Below are 22831 nucleotides of genomic sequence, written 5' to 3' on the forward strand. Positions count from 1 at the left end.
GCCTTTAAACGCTAAAAGTCATTGAAAAACTATAGGAACTGCCCGGATACTAAAACCTCAATTATCTCGATTTAAATTGATGGTATCTTGTTTAAAATTTGGATTATTACCTTTACTGTCTTTGAATATATTTTCCAAAAACTTTCTGTAGACAGTATAGTTGGGAACAGCCAGGCCAAACTGGTAAAGATTAATTATTAGACCACAAAATATCCTTGTAATTTGCTGCTTTTTGGTGATCTCTCTATAGCTTACCTCTAAGCTTGTTTCTTCTGTATGTAAATGAAATAATTTGTTATAAAGGGACACCAAGATATATTTCAAAGAAGAAAAAAAAGGGGAGAGACAGAAAGCAACTGTAGGTGTATACAAAGAATAGTAGGAGAAATGGAAACCAAACTCTTGGTGGTGGTTATCTCTTGGCACAGTGGGGTTACTGGAACTTTTACTTTTTACTGAAACACTGAATTTTGCAGTGTTTACTGCTAGAATAACTTTACATGACTTTTGCAGTTAGAAAATAATGTACAAATTATATGAAATAATTTAAACTTTAACATTATTATAAGACCTCGGCTCTTTTATCCTAAAGATATTTTAAAAGAAAACTAGTGTGTTCTAAGTTTAATAGACTACATCAGGAATCTTTACACATGGAGTTTGATTTACATGATGGTAGTGGGATTACATTCTAATCTGTTGTAAATTTTACAGTTATTTTTGCAAATAGCCAAAAATTCCAGAAGATTTAAAAAATCTTATCCAATTTCACTCCTTTTCTTAATGACTGCTAATCTTTCAGAAATGTTAATGAGGTACTTAGGCTCTCATAAAAAGAGGTTGAGGTCACCAAAGCAATAATTGTGTGGCAGAATTTAGAGGTAAAAGAGGTGACAGGAGTGTGTGTGTGTGTGTGTTCACACAAGTCTTGGGGGCAAAAGACAGAAAGTTAGAAGAGATAGTATTTATGAAAAAAATAAAGTACATAACATTTGGTACTTTCCTTCTCTTTCTCTGTGTTTTGGAATCAGTGCCTTAACACTGACCCAACCCAGCAAGATTAGCATTCCAGGATCCTTTTGATCTCAGACCCAAGTTTTTCACCTCCTTTTTTTTTTTTTTGGTCACCTTAAAGAAACTGAACTCAGTGTTGTTTGCTCTACTAAAATTAATGCTTCACAGATTAAATACGCTTTTTATGTTTAGGAGATTTTAACAACTTAGGGGCTCTGGCAGAGCAGGCCATCACACTGTTGTGCAATGGTAACAACAGTGTGTGAGCGCTTACTGTCCCAGAACTTCACCTGGGACTGTGGAGGTCTTGATTGAATTATTAAGACTGAAAAGAGAAATGGAATCCTACTGCTCATAATAAAATACATAGTTCTGTGATTTAAAAAAAGCCCATAGAAAGCATTAGATGTCCATTTATCAGTTAGCAACATGCCCCATTCTGCTTTGTTTTAGGTCTTAGCTATTTACCTCTTATTTAAAGAAAGTACTTTGTTATATATTAATCATAGCATTAGACTGAAAAGTTGTCAGTTGAAGAAATATTTACAGTGAACTGCCAACAATTTGAGGGACTAATTACATCTTAAGTATGGAATGTCAGTGAATATAACTGCGAAGTTTTAGGTTTTCTAGAAGAGTAACAATGTCTCATCAAGACCTTTATGATGCTGTTTGTAATCTTGTATTAGATTTTATCAGCAGAACATGTAACTTTTGGCTTACTGGAAACAGGTTGTACGACACATGTACCATATACTAGACCCTTATAACCTTATATAATTCACTGTTCGTTTATTCTTTTCTTCAGTGTTTCTTTTATTTTCATTAAGTCTTCCAAATTTTCAAAGATACATTTTCCTAATCCTACTTAAATTGTTTTCTTTTTTTAAAATATTTGTTTTTAAGGTAAACTCAACCCCCAACATGGGGCTCGAACTCACAACCCCGAGATCAAGAGTTGCCTGTTCTACTGACTGAACCAGCCAGGTGCCCCCCAATTTTTTTCTGATGGTGAAATCATATCAAGTTAAAGTACATGAAAGTGTCAGTATTTGACCATTTTTTTTCCTGCAACATGGCAACTTCATATGGTTCTACCAAATATATTTCATGACAGGACCTCATAAAATATAGTAAAGTATAAATAAGGACATTAAAAAAAAAAGAATCCCGTATCACCTTTGATAATTTGATATGTTTCCTTTTGGTGTCTTTTCTCCTGTGTGTGTGTGTGTGTGTGTGTGTGTGTGTATGAAATTGCTATTGTACAGAACATAGGGTTTTGTATCCTGTCTTTACTATTTAATGTGGTACCATGAGCATTTCCCTGTGCCATTGTATATCTGAAAACATGATTTTATACATGCATATACATATACTAGCCTACCATGTGGATGCATCAGGATTTTTTAAACCATATCTTAAAAGGACATTTAAAAAATTAGACAAATTTATTTGATCTAAATTTTTATTTATTATAATTAAAACTTGGGTAAGTATCTTTATAGATGACGTTGTGGGTATCTCTGATTATTTCTATAGGATGGATTCCAAGATATAAGATTATTAGCCCATAGGGTTTCAGATTTTTGAAGATTTTATAGCATGTCAATCACTTTTAAGAAAGGAAATACCCATTTACACACAGATGCCCCCCACACAGTCATACACCCACAAATAGGAAAACCCTTCATCATGCCCTCACCTACAACAAATACTGCCTTCTGAAAGCTTCAGTAATTTGATCAGTGAATAATAGCATTTTGGTTTAATTTGCATATCTTTGATTACTGGTGAGAGTAAACATCTGTTTTACATTTTTAATTGGGTATTGTCTCTTTCCTTTATTAATTTGCAGTTCATGTTCGAGGTAAATTTTAAAAAGGAAGAAAAGTTTTGGTTGATCTAATGTGTTTTTTAATAGTTTTATTTCACTGTCTTGGGGAGCCTTGTAACTGTAAATATGAGAATAAAAACTTTTTATAAATGTAAAGGGAGGAGGAAATGGTACCTGTTACAAAGTAACATTCATGTGCCAATCTCAGCCTCTGGTGATGAGCATGCCTGTAATAGACACACCACAACCTAGACCATAGCATCTGCAAGGGAGGGTGTTGAAAGGGCTGTGTCTTTTTGTTCTCCAGCACAGAGCCCCGTGCCTGGCACGTTCAGTGTGCCCCAAGTGTCCTGAGCGATATAAGTTGGAAGAAGTGTTCAATACCTGTGCTCCGGGACTTCTGGATGGAGAGTTACTAGCTGGTGTACTCTGTGGCCTCAGCGCCCAGCCCCGCCGCCTCCTCTTCTCTGTATGTGGCCATTCAGCTCTGCTCTCTTGGTTGGCCTTTCTGGGTGCTAATGGGGCCAAGGTCAGAGGTTCTATCTTCACATGACCTATTTAGCTTTGCTCTGTGTCATGGCCACAAGCTGTATCCTTTTTACTGTGGCCAGCTGACTTAGAAATGCATGCTGTTCATCACAAGGGTGAACAGGCTCGAGAGAGGGACAGATTTCTAGAGCTAGAAGGACCCCGAAGAACTTCTAGTTCAACTTTATTTTACTTCTTCTGGAGAAGACTGAAGCCCAAGGAAGTTCCCTTCTTTGGTGCAGTGTCTCAGGCCCAATTCAACATAACAGATACGTACTGAGCAACGTGGAGAAACAGAATCTCATCCCTACAGTGAAGGAGTGGACAACTCTGTGCTTAAATACTCATGGCTAATATTTAAAGAACTTAGAAATCTACCACAAAATAAAATTACTTGAAGTGGTCTCATTCAGGTTTTTCGGATGGGACAAATAATCTGATAAAAATCCATTTGGAAGTGATTTGGGGAAAGATAATCTTGTGGGGCTAGGTTGGTTAAATTAAAATCAAAGTACCTGTCATCTTCTCCAACCAATAGTTATTTATGATTTCTGTATTTCTCCTAAATGAAATGACCATTATCTTAGTTACCCGAGACTAAAATCTATTGTACTTCTTTTCTTGAAAATTACCACCCTTGCATGTTTCAATAAAAGAGACTCATAACTGCTTGTCCCCGCGTCTGTCCTTGTTCTAACCACTTTCATCCTCCACCTTCCTGCCAGACTGTCAGACAGTCTTTCCCCTGTTTGCCCAAACACTTCTGTGGTTTCCCAGTGCCTGCTCACACGAAGTCCAAATCCTATCCGTGTTGTAGATAAGAGTGACTATTTCTGTATCGATCATTTTTCTTTTAGAATTTAGGGTTTTTTTTTTCCCTCAAAGTTTCCCCTTCCTTTCCCATTTATCGTGGATGTACTTTGTCTGCTTCTCAGAGTCACGCAACAGGTTTTATGATAGCTCTGTAGGAGCCTGAAACCAAAAATGATCTGAGGTCTGCTCAAGGTCACGAAGCAATGACAGTCTATTTGTGAATGAATCCTATTCCTGAGCACTTAAATTAATACTAGCCCTGCCATCAAACCATCACAGTCAAGCGAGGCATTAGGCCTTGTGCGTGGGTACACGTATGCATGTACGGGTGGACACGTATGTACATACGAGTGTGCGCATGGCCTGTGTGTGCCCGGTGTGCTTAAGGAAAGAATCCTGTAGAAGAGCCATCCTAATCCAAGGGAACAAAGGAAATTTTTTTCCTTTTAAATACAGTTTTTCATTTTAATGCCACCATGCCTTCCATCTTTTCTTGTTTATTTTTATGCATTATTTGGTAAATTAGGAAACTTCTGTTGTTTAATAGGAAGGAACTTTAGATGGGCAAGCCTAAAATAGAGACAAGTAGCAAGGGCTTTGAAGCTAAACAGACCTTGGTTTGAACCTCAGATCTTCACTTATAAGCTCAGGCTCTCAGCCTGTTTTCTTGTCTGTAAAATGGAGACATTCATGGTTACCTTAGAAGCTTGCTGGGAGCATAAAATGAAATAAAGTGTTTTAACCTGTTTGTTCTTTTAACCTGTTTGTTCTTCTGTTAAATGTTTCCTCTGTATGAATGGTATTTAGATATTCATGCAATGAAAAAGATATTTAAGTGGCTTCATTTGTCTCCTGTGCTCTGGTCCAGCCCATGCTGGAAGTCACCCCCGTACCTGAGACTGTATCTAGACACCTGCGCTGTTGTGAACACTCTTCCTAGGTGTTCCACCAGGAGTATTTAATACAAGGACACACACAAAAGTAGTGAAGGAAAAAGTTTCTTAAATGAACTGTCTGGAAAATCATACTTACAGTGTAGGTCTACCTTGAGGTGGAGGATTTGTTTGGCTTAGAAGCAATCTTCCAGAAGCTTCCTTGACCCCTTGAGATCAGGTCAGGGTCCCTTCTGCCTATTTTCCTGCAGTCTGTACAGCAAGACAGTAAGATTCTCAAGGGCAAAGAATGTGTCTTATTCATTATGATAGTTTCAGGGCCTGGTGCATTATAGGCCCTCAGGACTTGTGTCTTAATGTTTTGGACTATATAAAATAATACTGTTCTTAGTGACTTGGATGGAGATTGAAGTATCCATCCAAGATATATGGGTGATATAAAGCAGGCATGACCTTGGAAATCAAAAGTTACATCCTAAGTGACACAAGAGGAATTGGGAAATGGTCTGAATTTCATAGTGAAAATTAATAACTGATGTGAAGTCTTTCCATAAGGCAAGTAACTCTACAGAGACAAACTAGGGCCACTGTAGCATGCTAAATCCACCATCTTGTGTTTACGTGCTGATTTACACTTTTACACATTCTTATTGGTGCTCAAAACAGTCTGGTGGGAGGGGAAGAGAGGAGCACTGCCATTTAGCAGACCAGAAGACTGCGGTTTGGTGCAGTCAGTCACTTAGTCCAGGGGTCACGGCTGGGGCCGTGTCAGCATCACACTTGACACGGCATTATTTTAACTGTGCACATACCTTTCCAAGTTGTTAAATCCAGTGTTCTAATAACTTATATTTATGTCCGATTTCTCTGTGTTTGTCTTTACAGCAACGCTTTGAGTTGGTGGGTGGGCGATCCAATTAATTACTATTGATTTAGAATGCTGGTATCTCAGGATCAGAAAGAAGCTTTAAAAGGGACAGCTTTTTGTGCAGCAGTTCACCGGAGGCCTGTCTCCTCAGCATGTCAGCGTCTTCTGATGGCCGCTGGGATCGATGTGTCCGTGATGGGGCGCTTGCTACCTCTTGAGGCAGCCCATTAAGTCTTAAATAGATAAGGATGCTAAAGAAAGTAAGCTGAATCTGATAGGGATCGGAAAAAAGTATGTCGGTTTCAGGGGAGCAGTGATGTTCATTCAGCAGGGGAGCAGTGATGTTCATTCAGTTCATTCAGCACCAATTCCCTCTGAGTTGGGATCCGAGGGTGCAGTGTTAGCCGAAGGGAGAGAAGCCCTCGTGGATGGGGTGGCAGCTGGGAACACTCGTTTGGGTTGTGGGGCCTGCGGGTCACCCCTCTCGTCTTGGCTCACCTGCACGGCTCCGGGCATGCTGGAGCGGCTGTGCTTCGTGCTCCTGCTCCCCACGGGAAACTGGCCTCCGTGAGACAGAACAAGTTAGACGTTTCCAGTAATCAGTACACCTTTGACCTCAGAACTGTAAGGTCAAGTTATGGCTCTTAGACTTTGAATCTTTTTTGGAAGACGGCTTGGCCTGGGTCGTCATGCCACTCGAGGGTTTGCGAGATAGGATTACCCTGCTGACGTGGCCATGCTAGACCAACTGGACCAACTCCTCCCCCAGGAGGAAAATGCCCTACATGCATGCTTCTCCCACCCTGGCAGTGGACTGCAGCCCTGCTGGCTCTGTGGTGGACACGGCCCTCTCCTCTGAGTGCTGCATGGCCACTTGGAGGATAGCACACTCGGCTTTTCAAGAGCCTGACCTAGTACGAGAGAGAAACTGAGTGTAGTAAGACCTAACTTCCAGTGTTAACTGTGGTAGCCGCTGGATGTGGGACATTGAACCAGCCTGTGTGGGGACCCTCCCTGGTCTAGGCTACCAGGATTGTGTTGCCATGTCATTTCTTTACTTCTGAGATAACTGTACCCCAAATCTATATTCCCTCTCTCATACACACATGCATGCAGTTGAGCTAGTGAACTCCTAATCATTCTTCCAAACCTAGCTCAGATGTCCCTTTCTCTTATTTGTGCATTCATTCAACACTTATCTATAAGAGCCTACTATGTGCTACATGCTGGGGGGGTGGGTAGCCCTGAACAAAACGAGGACCCTGGCCTGGTGGCCTGGCCTCTGTGTTCCCATAGTCCTGTGTTTGTAGTGGGATCACTTTCCTCTGCAGACTCTAGTCCAGTGACTTGCTCTGTTGAATCAAAGAACAAGTGCTCGCCGCTCTGGTCCTTCCATTTCTACGTGAATGACCCAAGTGGTACAACCCCCTGCAAGACCCGTAGCAGGGGCATCAGGAGGGGCAGAATTGCTCTGGAGAGTTTTCCACCAGTACAGTAACTGCCAGAGCTCGTCAGCCTTCCATGAATTGTAGGGACCTAATGGGAAATTACCACTTCCAAAGTCTGATGCTCTCTCTGTGCTGACGGCCGGGACTTTTGGGGGCCCCCTCCCCCATCATCTAGCACGTGATGAAGAGCGGGGAGGCGCCCAGTCAGCAGAATGGCACGGCGGGCCCCAGTCGGGATTGGCACGGGCAGGAAGCACATGTGTCTCCCTTTCACCTGTGCGCGGCCCGCAGGCATTTCCCGGCCATTGTTCGCGGGGGCTGCCAGCGCGCTTTCCGCCCCAGCCGAGCGGGGCTGCCGCTGGCCTCCTCCTGCAGCTCTTCCAGGCGCGGCCCATCCCAGAACCGCCGGAAGACACAGGAAAGAAGATTCCCTTGTGTAAAAATAAACATGGCAGCCCCACCTGTTTTTACACATGGGCTCTCAAGTCCCTTCCTTTTGTTCTCGGCAGGTGCTGGGGCCTTAGGACGGCGGCCCCCGGGAAGGAGGCGCTGTTGAGGTCATATACCCTGCTGGGGTCTGGGATGTGGCCACCCCAGGTTCAGAGAGGGAAAAGCTGCCCCAAGATTTCTTGGGGAGAAATCTGATTCTTACAGATTTCCCGGGGGAGGGGAGAAGTGTGGGGTCCCCGCGGTGGTGCCGTCCAGGGGCTTCCCCCACGGCCCCTCCTGGGTCAGGGCTCGGCTGCTGACAGGGCCCGCTCGGCCCTCGGAGAGCCAAACGTAGGGCTACAGGATGGAAGCACGAAGGGTAATAAGGTAAAGCTGGGCGCTGGTCGTTGCTCTTTTTAGAGACTCCCAGGCGTAATTGTGGCTTCCCCCACAATTACACAAAAATAAATCTGTGTTTATTTTGTCCTCGCTGCTTACACCCCTTGTTTTCAGAGGACGGGGGCGAGGGAATGGTGGACACTGTTAATCATCTCGTTGCTTAAACATGGTTCCAGACTCTGCTACAAGAGGCTGCCGGCAGAGGGTGGGGCCCCCGGGTTTCCCGCCACGTCTCTCGGGGCCCGTGCCGTGTCCACGGCCACCCTCTCGGGTTGAATGTGATGGAGAATAACTTCAGGCAGAGCGATCCTTGCTTCTTCTTCCCGGCCGATGCGGGCACCGTGCTGTGCGCATAACCGGGCCCTGGTTTTGGTCGGAGTAAAGGCAGCGGGAGGTGTCGGGCGCGGTTCCGGGAGCATCGGTGACTCCTCACAAACCTGCTCTCTCTTGTCCCTTCAGTGTGGGTCCTGCCAGCGCCACGGTCCCAGGGGCTGAGCTTTGATGAAGCCGGGGCATTATGTACAGCGTAGAAGACCTCCTGATTTCTCATGGATACAAGGTGTCGCGAAGTATCCCAGCGCCCGGTGAGGATGAGCGCGAGGGCCACCGGCAAGCGAGGAGCCGTGCCAGAGCTGGCCAGGGCCTGCTGAATGGGTGTGACCATGGCCCGGCAGCCCTCCCCCCCAGCAAGCCGTCCCAAGGGAAGGGACACGCGAGCACCTCAGAGAACAGCCACCGCGCTCCCAGAGCCCATGGAGAGCCCCAGAGCATTTCTTCTCGAGCTTCTGAGCTGGGGTAAGCGTCCATGTGAACCCACCATTGTCTTTTGTCTTGGGGATTTGGCAGTGGGTACGGAAGTCAGATCCCTCAGTGCCTGTGTTTGGCTGGAGCCGGGGAGGGAGAGCGTGAGAGACAAGGACACTTCTTTCCACTGGGGTATCTGGGGTGTTCAGGCAGCACGGAGCCCAGGGCCTGGCCATAGGAGGCCTTCAGTAAATAGTGGTGAGTAAATGAATCCTATCACGTGAAACACACGGCATTCTAATACCCGCCCTCTCTTTTCCCTTATAAGCTGCTCATATTGCCTCAGCTAGGAATCATTTCAAAACTCTGTAAAAGCTAGTTTCTGTCAGGCACACATTCCTAGTCCATTAGGCTTTCTTATTAATAGGTTTCAATCTTGTGTACATTACAGAGTTGAAAGAGATATATATATCGCCCTCCGTGTGTGATGAAGAAAACCTTTCTTCTTGTATATGCGTATAATTCCACTGGCTCCTGACCCATCTTTCCCTTGCACACACTGGCCCCCATGTAGGTGTCCCGTCTGAATACAGCTGTATCTGTGGGTGTTTTCTTACAACCAACCAGAGGGCGGGTTGGCTGGGGGAGGGAGGGCTAAAAAAGAGGGAATTCAGGCAGCTTGCCACAGAGCCAGCATGGGAGAGGAGCCCTGCGACCCCCATGCACACAGTTTGAGGCGAGAGGAAACCCGTGTCATCACTTCATAAAAGTGTGTTTGTCTTCAGCACTGCGTTGGGACCAGGCTCAGCCTGGGGGAGGAGGGCTCTGCTGGTGGAGAGCATGTTATGTAATTGTGCATAACTGACAAGAAATGGACCCACACACAAATGGAAGCAGAAGCCTGCCTTCAAAGGAAACAAACAAACAGAAAACCAAGCAAACAAAAAGGGGAGTGAATTCAGTCTCAGGGAAATGAACCCACCTCCCATGGTTCAAAGTCACCTTTTCACGGAGAGGATCTTCCTTGTTGGTTGGCAGCTTTCAGATGAAAACGGTAGGGATTTTATTCTTAAAATGTACAGCATTCAGCACCTTGGTTATCAAGTGAAAGCGAAGGCGATCGATTGCCCTGCTGGTGCCCGGGGAGGTACGAGCGGGCTGATGCTGCCCCGGGAGCTCTGTTTCTCCGACCACGGATGTGGCAGGGTCAGGAGGAAACCCGGAATGGAAAGAGACTTAAAGCTGCTTTTTTTAACCTTGCCCTTCAGACTCACACTTGTGTCCACTACTGTCTTGGGCGTCAGTCTCTTTTCAGCCACGTGCCCTGAAATACCTGCCCACACTGGATTTGGGGAGAGGCCGCTTACGCATGAGTCGGCAGAGTTAGGACAGCCCTAATCACCTACGCAGACTTGTGCACGATTCTGTCCTGCCTTCTGTTGCTTCTAGCTTTTGTGCTGAGTGTGTCTGTACCTTCTGTCTCGGATTTCAGGGCACTGAGGCTCTCCACCGTGTCTGTTCCTTCCTGTGTATTTGCCTGTTACAGTGCTGGATACATAGTGTGTCTAACGTGCGCTCATGGATTCAGTTCTTTCTTCCACCGTTGTAACAACTGTTGAGGAGCAGGAGACTCAATTTGTGGCAGTGGAATCCCTGCAGATGGGCCTTGTAGGCTGTGTGGGGTCTCCCTCAGTCTCACAGATCAGAGGAGGGGGCAGTAAAATCCCCTCTAGAATTCTGGGTGGGCCGCGTGGCTCCCAGCCTCATCTACAACCTGCTCAGATGTTCTAGTCCCTTAGTGCTAACAGGCTGTTGAGCCCACAAGCACTCACAGCCCAGCCTCTAGGTAGGTAGGCATAATCGGATCTATAGGCAGTCTTTCTTTCTGTCATGAGTAAAGTGCTCAGGTAATTAGCTTTGGCTAGCACTGGGATGTCTTCATACAGATGACAGAGTTCTCGACAGATCTGGCCATTTCCCCCCACCCCCACCCCATTTCTGAGGTTGGCTGATTAACTTATGAGATGTAGGGTAGCTTTTGGATGGAAGGTTGCCTTGGGGAGTAAAAAGAATATGCATACATGTTTGCAAAACTCCATGCCAGTGCCCAGAGCCTCAGAGACCAGCTGCAAGGCTTCCTGGGTTGAGTTGAAAAGATGTTTTCTTTCTTTAGTAGCTTATAGAGAACTGGAAACAGGAGGCAAACAGAAAAGCGAACAGAAAGGTAGGCAGGAGAATTTCTTTTCAGGAAAAAAAATGTCTCGAGAGGAAATAAATAGGTGCTAGGAGTTAAAGCCTGGAAATTGAAGAAAAAACCCAACAGTACTTTGGCTTATGTGAATTCTGAATCGGGATGAATCAGTGGTTCTCTGCCAAGTCCCAGCCTTCAGCCTGCTAGGTCTTGCTTCCTGCCTCTCCCACACAGAAATACTTGGGGCTGGTCTCTGGGTCTGGAGGGGCAGGTGGGGCCCCCAACTCCAAGCCAGCAGACCAGGCCGGCTCAGGAGGGCCTCCTCTTCTGGCAGTGTCTTGGGTGGGGTGAGGTTTGCCCTAGAGCGTGTCCCCACACCGCAGGCCTGGCCTCAGTGCCCACGGCCTCCCCAAACAAGATGGTCAGAGTGGTTGGGAAGGCCACAGCGGCCCAAAGAAGGTGGGTTTGTCTTATTCTGGTAGGATGGCAGGTTAGCAGTGTCCTTACAGCCAAAGGACATGAAGCCCAGAGCATGTTGTAAGGGCCACTCACTCGGGGCCACAGCGGAGGGATGCCCGGCTCGGGCCTCAGGCCGGGGCTGCCAGGCAGGCTGGTGGCCAGCTCTCCCCACATGAGGCCTGTCCCCGTTTGAAAGGGGCATGGGATTCTCTGCTGCCGTGTGGGGGACTGTCGTCTCTCACTTCCTTGTCCTCTGCCCTCCCCCTGGCATGCGCGGATGTGCAGTGGCTCTCAGAGCACAGCTGCGTCCCTTTCCTGTCTGGGGCGCTGCATGAGGAATGCATCCTGCCGTACCTAGATGAGACGCGCGTGCGCAATGCTGCCGCTCCGTGTGTGTTGTAAGGGCCATGTTGTCCCACGTCGGGGGCACGCCTCGAACGTCAAGGTAGTCTGGTGAGAATGATGCACTTCGGTCTTTTCTTCAATAATTAACCTCGGCTTCCAAGAGCGTTTCTTATGTAAGGGCTGGTTAGATCCAGTTAAATTGAGAAAGAAAACAAACCTCAAATATGGAGCCTTGACTCGACTTTGCCTGTGTCAACCCCCAGCTCGGGATGGGCCCCACGGGCCTCCGCCTCCAAGCCCGAGTCCTGTGCCCTCTCCTGGGCACACCGCTGTGTGCTCTCCATGCACCAAGCCCTGCCTGGGACGACCCAGAGCCCTCCTCCCTAGCCCCTCCTCCTTAGCTCCCACCAGCAGCCCGTCCTATCAGCTTGCCTTCTGGGGGAATGATTCGCTCCGGGGTGTTCTACCAGCACTGTCTCCTGGTCCCCAGGATTGTCCGCTTCCCGAAAGCTGACACCATTGCGAATTCATCTCTGGTTTTGCTAACTCCTATTAAGGAATTTTGCATTTATTAAACACTCAACACATTTTTTTAAAATAAATTGGATGAAACCTAGTACTTCTATGCCAAGGCAGTTGTGGAAATGCTGAGTATTTCAGAACACTGGGAGAAGACGGGATGGGAAATAGAGAAGGTTTTTCCAGCGAGAGGACCTGGGCAAGGCTGGTTTGGGAAGGTTCCATTGTGGAAAAGAGGGGCACCGACTTCCCAGGCTGGGCAGCCGAAGAGGCAGTTTTGATGGCTTCGTCCACATCACTACCTCCTGGGGGACGAACAGGGTGGAAGGGAAAGGAAGGAACAGACACGGGACTCAGCAAAAGTCCCAGGAGGCCGAATAGCCTCAGCAGGGAAAATGTCCCTCCTTTGTAGATTCTGTGGGTGCAAGGCCCCAGCCCGCTCGAATGACAGGGGCAAGTTGTCGTGAGGCTGTAATGGGGAGTCTCGCGGAGCACCCACAGGTAGGAAATGAAGATGAGCGGGGCCTCATTGATGTGGGGATGAGAAAGCTGGGACCCAAGATCGGTAGTCAGTCGCCCTCTCTCGGGGTCGTGAGTGGTTCCCCTGGGGGCCTCTCCGCTCTCTGTCCCCCATTGTCGCCTGGCTCTGCATCTCCCGGTGCTTCTGCTCCCTCCTTTACAGACCAGCCTCTTCCCTGCACTGACAGCCCCTACTGGCTAGTAACTTTGGCTCAGAGTGACTTTTGTTCTGCTCTGGCTTCTACACGATGGTTTAGCTCAGGAAGCCCCTGATGACCACCACCCATGCCTCTTAAATTTTTGAGAGAAGGACTCAGTAGTTGGGCTTGGGCCTTGGTTAGCACCTCTCAGCCCTGTCCCATCAGTGGGGACAGGGAGCAGGGGCTGGATAGGGGAAGAGAGGGTGGATGGGGAGGAGGGGATGACCAGATGTGGATGTCTGATCTTCACCTGTGCTTGATAAAGGGGCTGCGGGTGAGGGAGGCGAGTGCTGACCATGCACCCCCAAACATGTGTTCTTTTCACAGGTCATTCACTTAGTAACTCCAGAGACTTGGCATTTCCCCCTTAAGTCAGTTACTCTGGAGAGCTTATCTCCAGGCTAAACCACTCCTAAATGGTCTCGGTTAGCAGATTGTACTGCCAGAGCTGGCTGCAGGCTTTGCATGAAAGTCACTCCCATGGTACAGGAAGAACCTCACGGGCCACATCAGACGTCATTACAGGATCGACAGGTTCATAGCTGGAAAACCATGGGTGTCTTAAAACTGCAGACAGCATTCTATATATCACGTGATTTGGTGCTAGATTTTTAGTATGTCCTCATTTTTGCCGTATAACCAACCACAGATACTTCTGGAGTGCATCGTATGTAACGTCTGTGTCCTCCCTCTGGCAATATGGAAAGGAGGTTTCTGAAAGCTTACATTTACATCTGTGTTCAAAGATTATAATGAGAGGTATTCTTTAGTTCATCAGTTTGCATGAAGTTGAGCCATAGATGCACATACTGTGTTGTTCCAAGGCTGGGTTGTCCACACGTGCGCGTGCGTGCGCACGCACCAAGATTAAGGAGAGAACAGAGGAAGTGGGCATGGGGAAAAGCGAGCTGTTATCTATACATGGAAGAAACGGCATGCTTAAGATGTAAGTAGCCATTACTGAATAATACTTCGCTACCTTTAAAATATGTAGAAGGCTGTTATCAGGCATTCACGGTTTCCTTACTGTGTTTCCGCTGAAAGACTATAATCAGAGGAAGCTGTAAAATAACTTAACATAGCGGGAGTTTGGATCTGAAAGTCATACCATAATAGGTTCTTCTCTGCTTGGCCCCAGGAATTCTGGTAAAGCTGTTTGTTAGTTAACCATGAGAATAACTTGCAATTACATCTTGTCATCAATGGCAGGCGTCACTGAGGAGAGACGTAGCAACCTAGACGAGTCTCTGATGTGGTCGGGGCCTCATCTTGGGAGGTTTCTATTTGATCAGCAGACGTCTGCTCTCGATGGTGCTACTGGATATGGGAAACAGTCACTTCTCAGAGGCTTTTTAAGCTTCTCTCAAGTCATAGCCTGCTTATAATGGTTTTCCAAAAAGGAAGCCTTCAAGTTTAACATCTGTTTCCATGTATCTATTTTTCCTTACAAAATTATATTTCCACAAACATTATTTGTCTTTTAGCTGCTTGCTTCATATTATAATTATTAGGTGGTATTATTCTGATCTCTTCACAGAGGAAAGTCCGAATTGTTTGAGCTGGTGAGTTCGTGAACACACATGGCAGATTCCGACCCCCTATGCTTCCCATTGTCTTTTTGGTAAACCCTTCTTGCGAGGTGCCTTGTTCTGGTTGTAAGCGCTGCCACCATCCAGACGTGCCTGGAGCCGGTCCCCTCTCCGGCACACACTCTCAACGTAGCTTTCCTGTTGCCAGAGCTTCCCGACAAGAAGCAGGTTAGACCCTCTGAACATGAGACTTCAGGAAGAACAGCGATGACGATGAGGAGGTGCCTTTAGAATTAATGGAGAGACTCCAGCAGCACAGCCTAGAGCTTCATTGGTCTGGGTAGCTGGGCCCTGGTCAAGAGGAGAATTGTGAGTTGAGCGCCTTCTTTGGTCAGAGAACTGGGTCCATTAAGGAAGCCAGGAGATACCCAAGCGAGAGGCGCACTGGGTGATAAGAAGACGAAACACAGGTCCAAAAAGAGCCCTGAGTGCGTCTTTAGTTCCAGTTTACTTTGTTTCAGAGATGATGATACCTCTGAGTTCTTGACGAGGTTCAAAGAACCTGAGACCAGAGTCGAGCTGATGCACTAACGTGTACTTGCTGTACCTGACGATGGGCACAGTGTCCTCGTCTGTCTACACAGAGAGCGGGCTCGTCCCTTCTAGCCCCTTCTGGCTCTGGTTGACCTTCCTTGGCAGCTGCCTCCCCCACTCTTCGCTGCGCGGAGCTTAACCTGTGAGGCACAGAGAGGGCTCGCTGCATGTCCACGTGAGCACGGGGTTGGTGGCAATAGGATCGTGAAAGAGAAGCGAGAAATTAGGGGTGGCTTTTCTTCATTGTTGATGGCGACACCATATAGACTGCGCCGGCGAAGACATTTTCACGGTAGAACTATGTCCTTATTAAAGAGAAAAGGGGAAATTCAGTATATGCCTCACCTATTGGAGTTATGGGCAAAAAAATGGGTCAGAGCTTGCTCTTCCTGCTTTGTTTTAATAAACTAAATATTGGTCTGTTCTCCATCATCACTGTGGAAGCGGGTGTAGCTTCTTCCTTAGAGACCAGCCATCACCGGAGGGGCGGAGTCTTGTTATGACAGTCAGCTCTATCATTATTTCCTGTTATTGTGAAGGCCCATTGATTACGACTTCGAAAAGACAATACGGATCTAAAATAATCATCACATAAAACAAACACTCAGTTCTTCTCTCTTTCCTTTGTGCCCCTCACCTCCTTCCTCGGACGTCGCGAGGAAAAGAATTTCAAAATGATCGATGCTGCTGAGAATTTAATTGGGTTAATAATAGTAATACTTGTTTTAAAAAAAAACAAAACAAACCAAGGGCTTATTTGTATGTTAGACACTTTGCTAAACAGTTTGAGTGTATCTTCTCATTAAGCCCTCCCAACGAACTCAGAAAGGAAGGAACTATTCCCATCGCTGGAGTGTAAATGAAGAATCGGAGACAAAGCGAAGGGAAGCGATGTTGCGGAAGGCACAGTCTGGAAAGCTGGCGTGTGGGCTGGGTGCTCAGGATCCCCTCAGGGCATTGCCATACCCTCCCTGTTGGTGCACCGAGAAGCCCAAAGCCACCGATGCTCCCTGTAGCCCGGGGCAGGACCACAGCCCTGACCCTCCTGTGGACCGGAAGCAACCCTCCCTGGGGGCGGACATAGGTTCATTGGGCTCCTTCTGGCCTGACTGCAGGCACCAGCATCTCTTTCCCCTCTGCTCTGTCGTCTTCTTGGCTAAGAAATTTATCAGATGGTGACTAGTAACTGGTAGTAAATACAACTAACAATTCTCGTTCAGATTGAATTGTTGCTCAACAGTGATATTGATCCATAATGTTTCCAAAGGAGCCTTATCTTCTCTGACTGATCTTTATGCTACCCTCCATATGTGAGTCTTACTCTTCCCTTGACCTCATATTTTCCTTTCCAAAATTACCTTTTTATTACCCTGGGTCAGTGGGTTATTTACACAGTATAGCGTATTGAATATACCAGGGCACACTGAAAAATAGAGTTGCAGGCTTCCAGGCCCGGGGAGCATTAAGAGCAAATTCCGTAGCAGTAGATGGCTGACCCCATCACAGAAACATGTCAGACATCTCACACGGGGACTGGTGAATATGAGTCACTCTAAAGAGATGGCCCAACGCCTCTGCCAATCTAGAAGAAGAGAGCTTCTCCTTCGAGGAGTGGGAGGCTCTTTAAGTGACTGTGCATCTGGGTAAGATGGGCCCATCTGGAGTAGGGAGTGGCTTCTGAAGGAATAGCATTGGCAGAGTGCCACAACTGTCCCCCACATCCTGTAGGATGTGACCAGTAGGGTGGGGAGGCGATCGGCAGCACCAGCATCTGCTAGGCTGGCAGGCTTGCCAACTGGAAGAAATCACAGGACCTGGAGTCCACTTTAGTGGAACCTCCCACCCTCCACCCGGACCTCCACTGGGAAGCACTGCTGGCTAGGCTTTGGGGGCTGTCCCCGGGGAACCAGGTTCAGGATTTTGTTCATGGAGGAGGGAGGGCATCTCTCCCATGCCCACCAGTATCGACGCAGAGCTAGGCTATTGTGTGCCTGGATGAGAAGTTGGTACAGCTCCTGAGGACCTGGAGTCTACTGAGAAGGCAATCCTGGAGCGTGTGAAACCGTGTTTACAAGTCACGTCAAATGTTGCCATTCTAAGTAGGCTTTTACTTTTTTTAAAAAAAAGAAGAACAGTATTTTTTGCTGTGGTTGAAAATGAGTCATGAGTGTACTCATAGAAATGTCTCTTATTTTTTTTTTCACCATTAGCTTTTATATAGTCAGCGAATGGGCTTGCCTCTTTTCCTTTGGACATGTTGTTTTTCACGTGTTCACCTTTCAGATACTTTCCAAACAGTTTTTATCAGTTGTTTCTTCTCTGTGATAAGGCGTGGGGCTGTCAGCAAGTGTAACGTCTGCCTCACCTCTGTCCTGCTTTCCCAGGCGCTCCGTAGAAAGACCCTGCTGTCTCTTTGAACTTGTCCACACAATTTATTTGAGTTCTCACATTCCACTTTGTTTTTCTTATCTTTTTCCCACCCTGTATTAATGTGTTCAGCTTGTTTTTGTAAAACGTCCCATTGTTAACTTGTTTAAGATGTAAATTATTAGCTCTCATTTTTTTCAAAAGAAAAATTTGATCTCATCTCATTTCCTCAAAGGTACGAGAAAATGTTCTTGGCCTTGAAGCCATGTGAGGGAACACACAATTTAGCGGAGAATGGACATCACATATTGAAGCCAGTAGATATCCATGCTTGATAACTTATCTGAGGGAGAAATTGACCAGAACTGTCACCAGGTGGGGTCCACTTGAACCTGTCTGAGTCAGGCCCATCTTGGGTACAGGACAGATGTTTGTTAAATAGGTTCTTTAGCATTTTCTATTATATAGATTATTTATTATTTCCCAGATGACCTTGTCTTGTACAAATAGAAAAAAGTTGAATCCAGAATGCTTAGCCATTTTGGTTAGTTAGATAGGGCAGTTTTGACAAAGTTAAGGTGATACAATATAACTTTTTTAGGTGGGGAAGAAAACTGACTACATTACTAGTGTAGGTAGTTACAGTCTGACTATTCTTGCCCTATTTATGTCATCCTTTATTTGTCTTCTGATCATGTTCACGGAACGTCCATAGACAAATAGCACCTTGGGATCCCGGCCACCTCTTGGCACTTAAGCACACCACACATTTACTGAGAAACCAGAATATCCATTGAGAAAATGAGCAAAAGCCACACAATGTGGTTTTTCTCATAAAGTCAGGTGCCCCAGGAGAATGTTTATAGGACTGTAAGGAGTAAGAACGGTGCTTATTAAAGCTGTGTGGTATATAAAGCCCACTCACTATCTGCTGAAGAACAGAGGCAAGAAAGGAGATTCTTGACCTCTCTTAATTGGGTCCATGACAACTGTCACTTCTTACTAAGTCGCAGTGGTTCAGTCTTGCCCTTGGACTGCGTGTAGAGTCTAAGACCCTGCAGTCCGTGCATCTTCTGCTGTTTCTCGGGGCATCTGTGATGGACGGGCGATCAGAGAGGACTTCCTCAGGGAAGGGCCTGTGGCCTCCGGAGCGCATGGTGGCGACTTGCTGGCCCACTCAGGTGGGGGCGGGGCTGTGCAAGGAGGGTGCAGGTGAGGGCTTCCACCCTGCCCGGTCCCTATGGAACCTGCCCCAAGAAGGGTTCTGCTAAGCTTTCAAATCCTAAGTGCTCAGAACACAGTTTCAGCAACAGCAAGAGCAAACGAAGAAGCTGACCTTCAGCCGTGCCCCGTGTTAAGACCACCGCCACTCTGTGTAAGTGGTAAATGCAGAAGCATTTAGATTGCTCAGTGGCAAACGCTTTACCTCAAACCGATTTTAAGTATTTTCTGCTTTGTCAACCGATAACTCAGTTTTGCTTTAAGTGGCTGCTTAAAAAGTTATCTGGAGTGGGGGTGGGAGCAGGACTTGAGGCAAAGAAGTAATTCCAAAATACCACGACTATGGTGGTACTGATGATGGCATGCCTCAGAGAGAGTGCAGGTCCGGTTATGAATTTTGTGGTCTCCCAATACATATTAAACTTATGTGTACACCACACCATAGTCTTTGAAGTGTGCAATAGTGTTATGTCTAAATAAGCAGAGTACGTACCTTAATTTAAAATATTGCTAGGGGCACCTGGGTGGCTCAGTCGTTGAGCATCTGCCTTCGGCTCAGGTCATGTTCCCAGGGTCCTGGGATTGAGCCCCGCATCAGGCTCCCTGCTCGGCGCGAAGCCTGCTTCTCCCTCTCCCACTCCCCCTGCTTGTGTTCCCTCTCTCGCTGTCTCTCTCTCTGTCAAATAAATAAATAGAATCTTAATTAAAAAAATATTGCTAAATGGGGGCACCTGGCTGGCTCCGTTGGTAGAGCATGCGGCTTTTGATCTCAGGGTCATGAGTTTGAGCCCCACGTGGGGCATAGAGATTACTTAAAAAAATAGAAAATTAAAAAATTAAAATATTGCTAAAAATGCTAACCACCATCTGAGCTTTCAGCGAATCATCCTTTTGCTGGAGGAGGATCTTGCCTCGAGGTTGGTGGCTGCTGAAGGTGGGGGTGGCTGTGGCAATTTCTTAAAATGAGACAACAGTGAAGTTTGCCACACTGGTCGACTCTCCCTCCCATGAACAATTTCTCTGTGAGATGCGATGCTCTTTGATAGCGTGTGACCCACAGTAGAACTTCTTTCACTGTTGGACTGAATCCTCTCAAACCCTGCTGCTGCTTTATCAGTTCAGTATGTGGAATATTCTAAATCCTTTGTTGTCCTTTCAACAATCTTCACGGCATCTTCGCCAGGAGTAGTTTCCATCTCAAGAAACCACTTTCTTTGCTCGTCCGTAAAAAGCAACTCCTCATCCGTTCAAGTGTTCTCACGGGACAGCAGCAGTTCAGTCCCATCTTCAGTCTCCACTTCTAATTCTGGTTCTCTTGCTGTTTCCGCTCCATCTGCAGGGACTTCTTCCATGGAAGTCCTGAACGTTCCGTTTGTAAAAACGGTCGGATCTGAGAAGCGCAGTAAAGCGAGGTATGCCTGTAATGATGATGATGATGATGACGATCATGGATGTTTACTGTTTACTGACCATCCAGGCTCTCGGAATAGCAGCCTCCACCCGGGTGTTGGGAATGGTCCCCTTTCAGCCAGTTCCTGGCAGCTCTTCACCCTCCCGCCCCACCCCAGGCCTTCACCTGCTGTTGCCCAGAACCAGCGGCCCCACAGGCCCCGTTCCCACCATCCTCACTCCACTGTCAGCTGAAAAGTGGGCTGCGCTGTAGAAATCCTTTGAAACCACAAAGGACACCTGAGCACATGGAAAAAAAAAAAAGCTACCCTCACTAGTAATCATTGAAATGCAAACTGAAACCAATCAGGAGTTATTTCCACTTATCTAATAAGGAAACAATTTAATTTTAACAACCAGAGATGGGAAAGGATCAGCAAGACTGGCTCTCCTCTGCATCTGGGGGGGAGAGTAAATTGCAACTGTGGGCCTAAGGGCAGATTTGACAATAGAGACAACATAACGCCCCCGATCTACTAATTCCTTTTCTAAGGATTTATTCTGTATAATCTGCGACCTGCTTAGTGTTTGCGAACAATAGTGTCTCTCAGAGAGTGTTGGAATGTCCTCTACAGAGGCCTAACAGTGATTAAAGGAATCCTGTCCCTATGATACAATACTAACAACCATCCTTTAAAATTATGCACTTGAGGAATTTTGCATTACATCGGAAGACGTGACACGGAGTGGCTACCCGAATGGGCTTTATTCAGGGTCACACTTACTGTGTTTGAAGCGGTCTCTACTCCTTGCAAGCTGTGTAACTTGGGAGAGATGTTGAACCTCTCTGTGCCTCAGTTTCCTTATCTGCAAAAGGGAGAGAGAGCAGTGGAAATTGGGCATCCTTCCCACAGTGCCTGAGACAGCATACGTGCCCAAGTGCATGTTAGTGTTAAGTTCCTTATCTTCTGTGCCTCCGTTTCCCCTTTGGTCCAGTGGGAATGACAGCAGTTCCTGTCTCGGGAGTGCAGGTGCGTTAACGGATAGAAGGCCCGTGGCGTGGGCCAAGCACGTAGTAACGGCCACGTACATAGCAGCTGCTGGCCGCACTACGCGTGCAGGAAAATGTCCACATAAACCAGATCCCTAGCAGAGACCACGGCTCTTCGAAAGTCCACATCCTCACCTACACCAGGCCTAGAGCATATGTATCAAAATAACTGTCACTGGGTGAGAAAGATGACAAGCAGGTTTTGTCTTTTGTACTTTCCTCTATTTTTCCAGATTTTGGACAACAAATGCATATTGCTTTTATAATTTCAAAACCCAGTAGCGGTTTTGGAGTTGGAACACTGTCTGTTAATGAGAGCAGTTGAGCGTGCCATGATGTCTTTGGGTTGATGGCTTCTCTGCGCTATGGAGAAACTAGCCCCCTAGCCTCCAGTCACTTGTAGCAGCCTCTGACTTTCTGCGCAGGGCATCAGTGCTGTGCAGATTTCTTCTTCGGCTGCGTTAGAACAGTGACTCCAAACCCCGGGTGCGTGCTAGGATCATTTGAGGGAATGGCAAAATATACTGGTGTCGTGCTGCTGGCTAGGCTGGGGGGCTCTCAAGGAAATTCTGACATGCGGGCAGGTGATGGGCGGCAAGCTGGGAGCAGGCTGGCACTTGGTACTTCCATTTCCTGCCTGCCCGGGGGTCCTGGCGCACGACAGAGCCCTTCTTCTCCTGGTGAGTTTCCAGGTCAGCCCGAGCAGTGTTTCCTATATCACCTAAGATGAGACTCCCCTGGAGTGTTCACTACAAATGTGGGCACCTGGACCCTGACCCAGACCTCCCGAATCTGAACTTTTATTGGAGAGACTTGGTAACGTGTGTATTTAATGAACCCACTGGGGGCTTCATGTCATCAGGGAAGTGCAGGAACTCTGTTGAAGCCCTGGTTCTGTCTCAGTCGCACACTGGGAATATCCGGGTACCTGGAGAAACCCCACTGCAGGCTCCACCTCCCGCCTCTCTGACTCTGACGTGATGGAGCAGGGATATGTCTGGGCCTCGGGACTTGGGAAGCCCCTCTGGATTCTAACATGAAGTCCTGGTTCACAGTGACTGGCCGTGATGGTTCTCAGAGTGGGGTGCCTGGGACCCCATTGCTTGGCGACATGTTAGAAATACACTTTTGTGGGGTCCCACCTGAAACTGCTGAATCAGAAACTGGGGATGGGACCCGGGTGTCTGTGCCTGAGCAACCCTTTCTCATGCTTCCTGCTCACACTGAAGTTAAGAACCATGGCCCTGGGCTGGAGTTCTGAGAAGCAGGTTCCCAGATGAACTCCCGGGAGAGCTCAGTTGTCAGGACTCAGCAGGGAGTGGACTCCTAGTAGCCCATGACCACACTTTGAGAAATGCTGCTCTCGAGTTGACCCTTGTTCCCTCGGGCACTTCGAAGTTCTAAGAGCCTTGACATTCTCAAGTACCACCAACATCCTCATGTTCTTGTGGGCAGCTTCTTGCTGCCACTCCTA

At 47.1% G+C, this 22831-nt stretch overlaps 1 protein-coding gene across 2 annotated transcripts in view; it reads left to right on the forward strand.

The window, feature by feature from the left end:
* The window catches only part of JCAD (junctional cadherin 5 associated), a 77176-nt gene that overhangs the window by 40216 nt on the left and 14129 nt on the right, over positions 1 to 22831 (forward strand). For both annotated transcript variants that reach the window (XM_032395845.1, XM_032395844.1), the window contains exon 2: positions 8689 to 9024. In XM_032395845.1, the coding sequence (XP_032251736.1) occupies positions 8747 to 9024 (278 nt within the window). In that variant the 5' untranslated portion in view covers positions 8689 to 8746. The remainder of the gene's footprint in view (positions 1 to 8688; positions 9025 to 22831) is intronic.

Source organism: Phoca vitulina, unplaced genomic scaffold (assembly GCF_004348235.1).
Source record: "Phoca vitulina isolate PV1807 unplaced genomic scaffold, GSC_HSeal_1.0 scaffold88, whole genome shotgun sequence".
Classification (NCBI taxonomy): domain Eukaryota; kingdom Metazoa; phylum Chordata; class Mammalia; order Carnivora; family Phocidae; genus Phoca; species Phoca vitulina.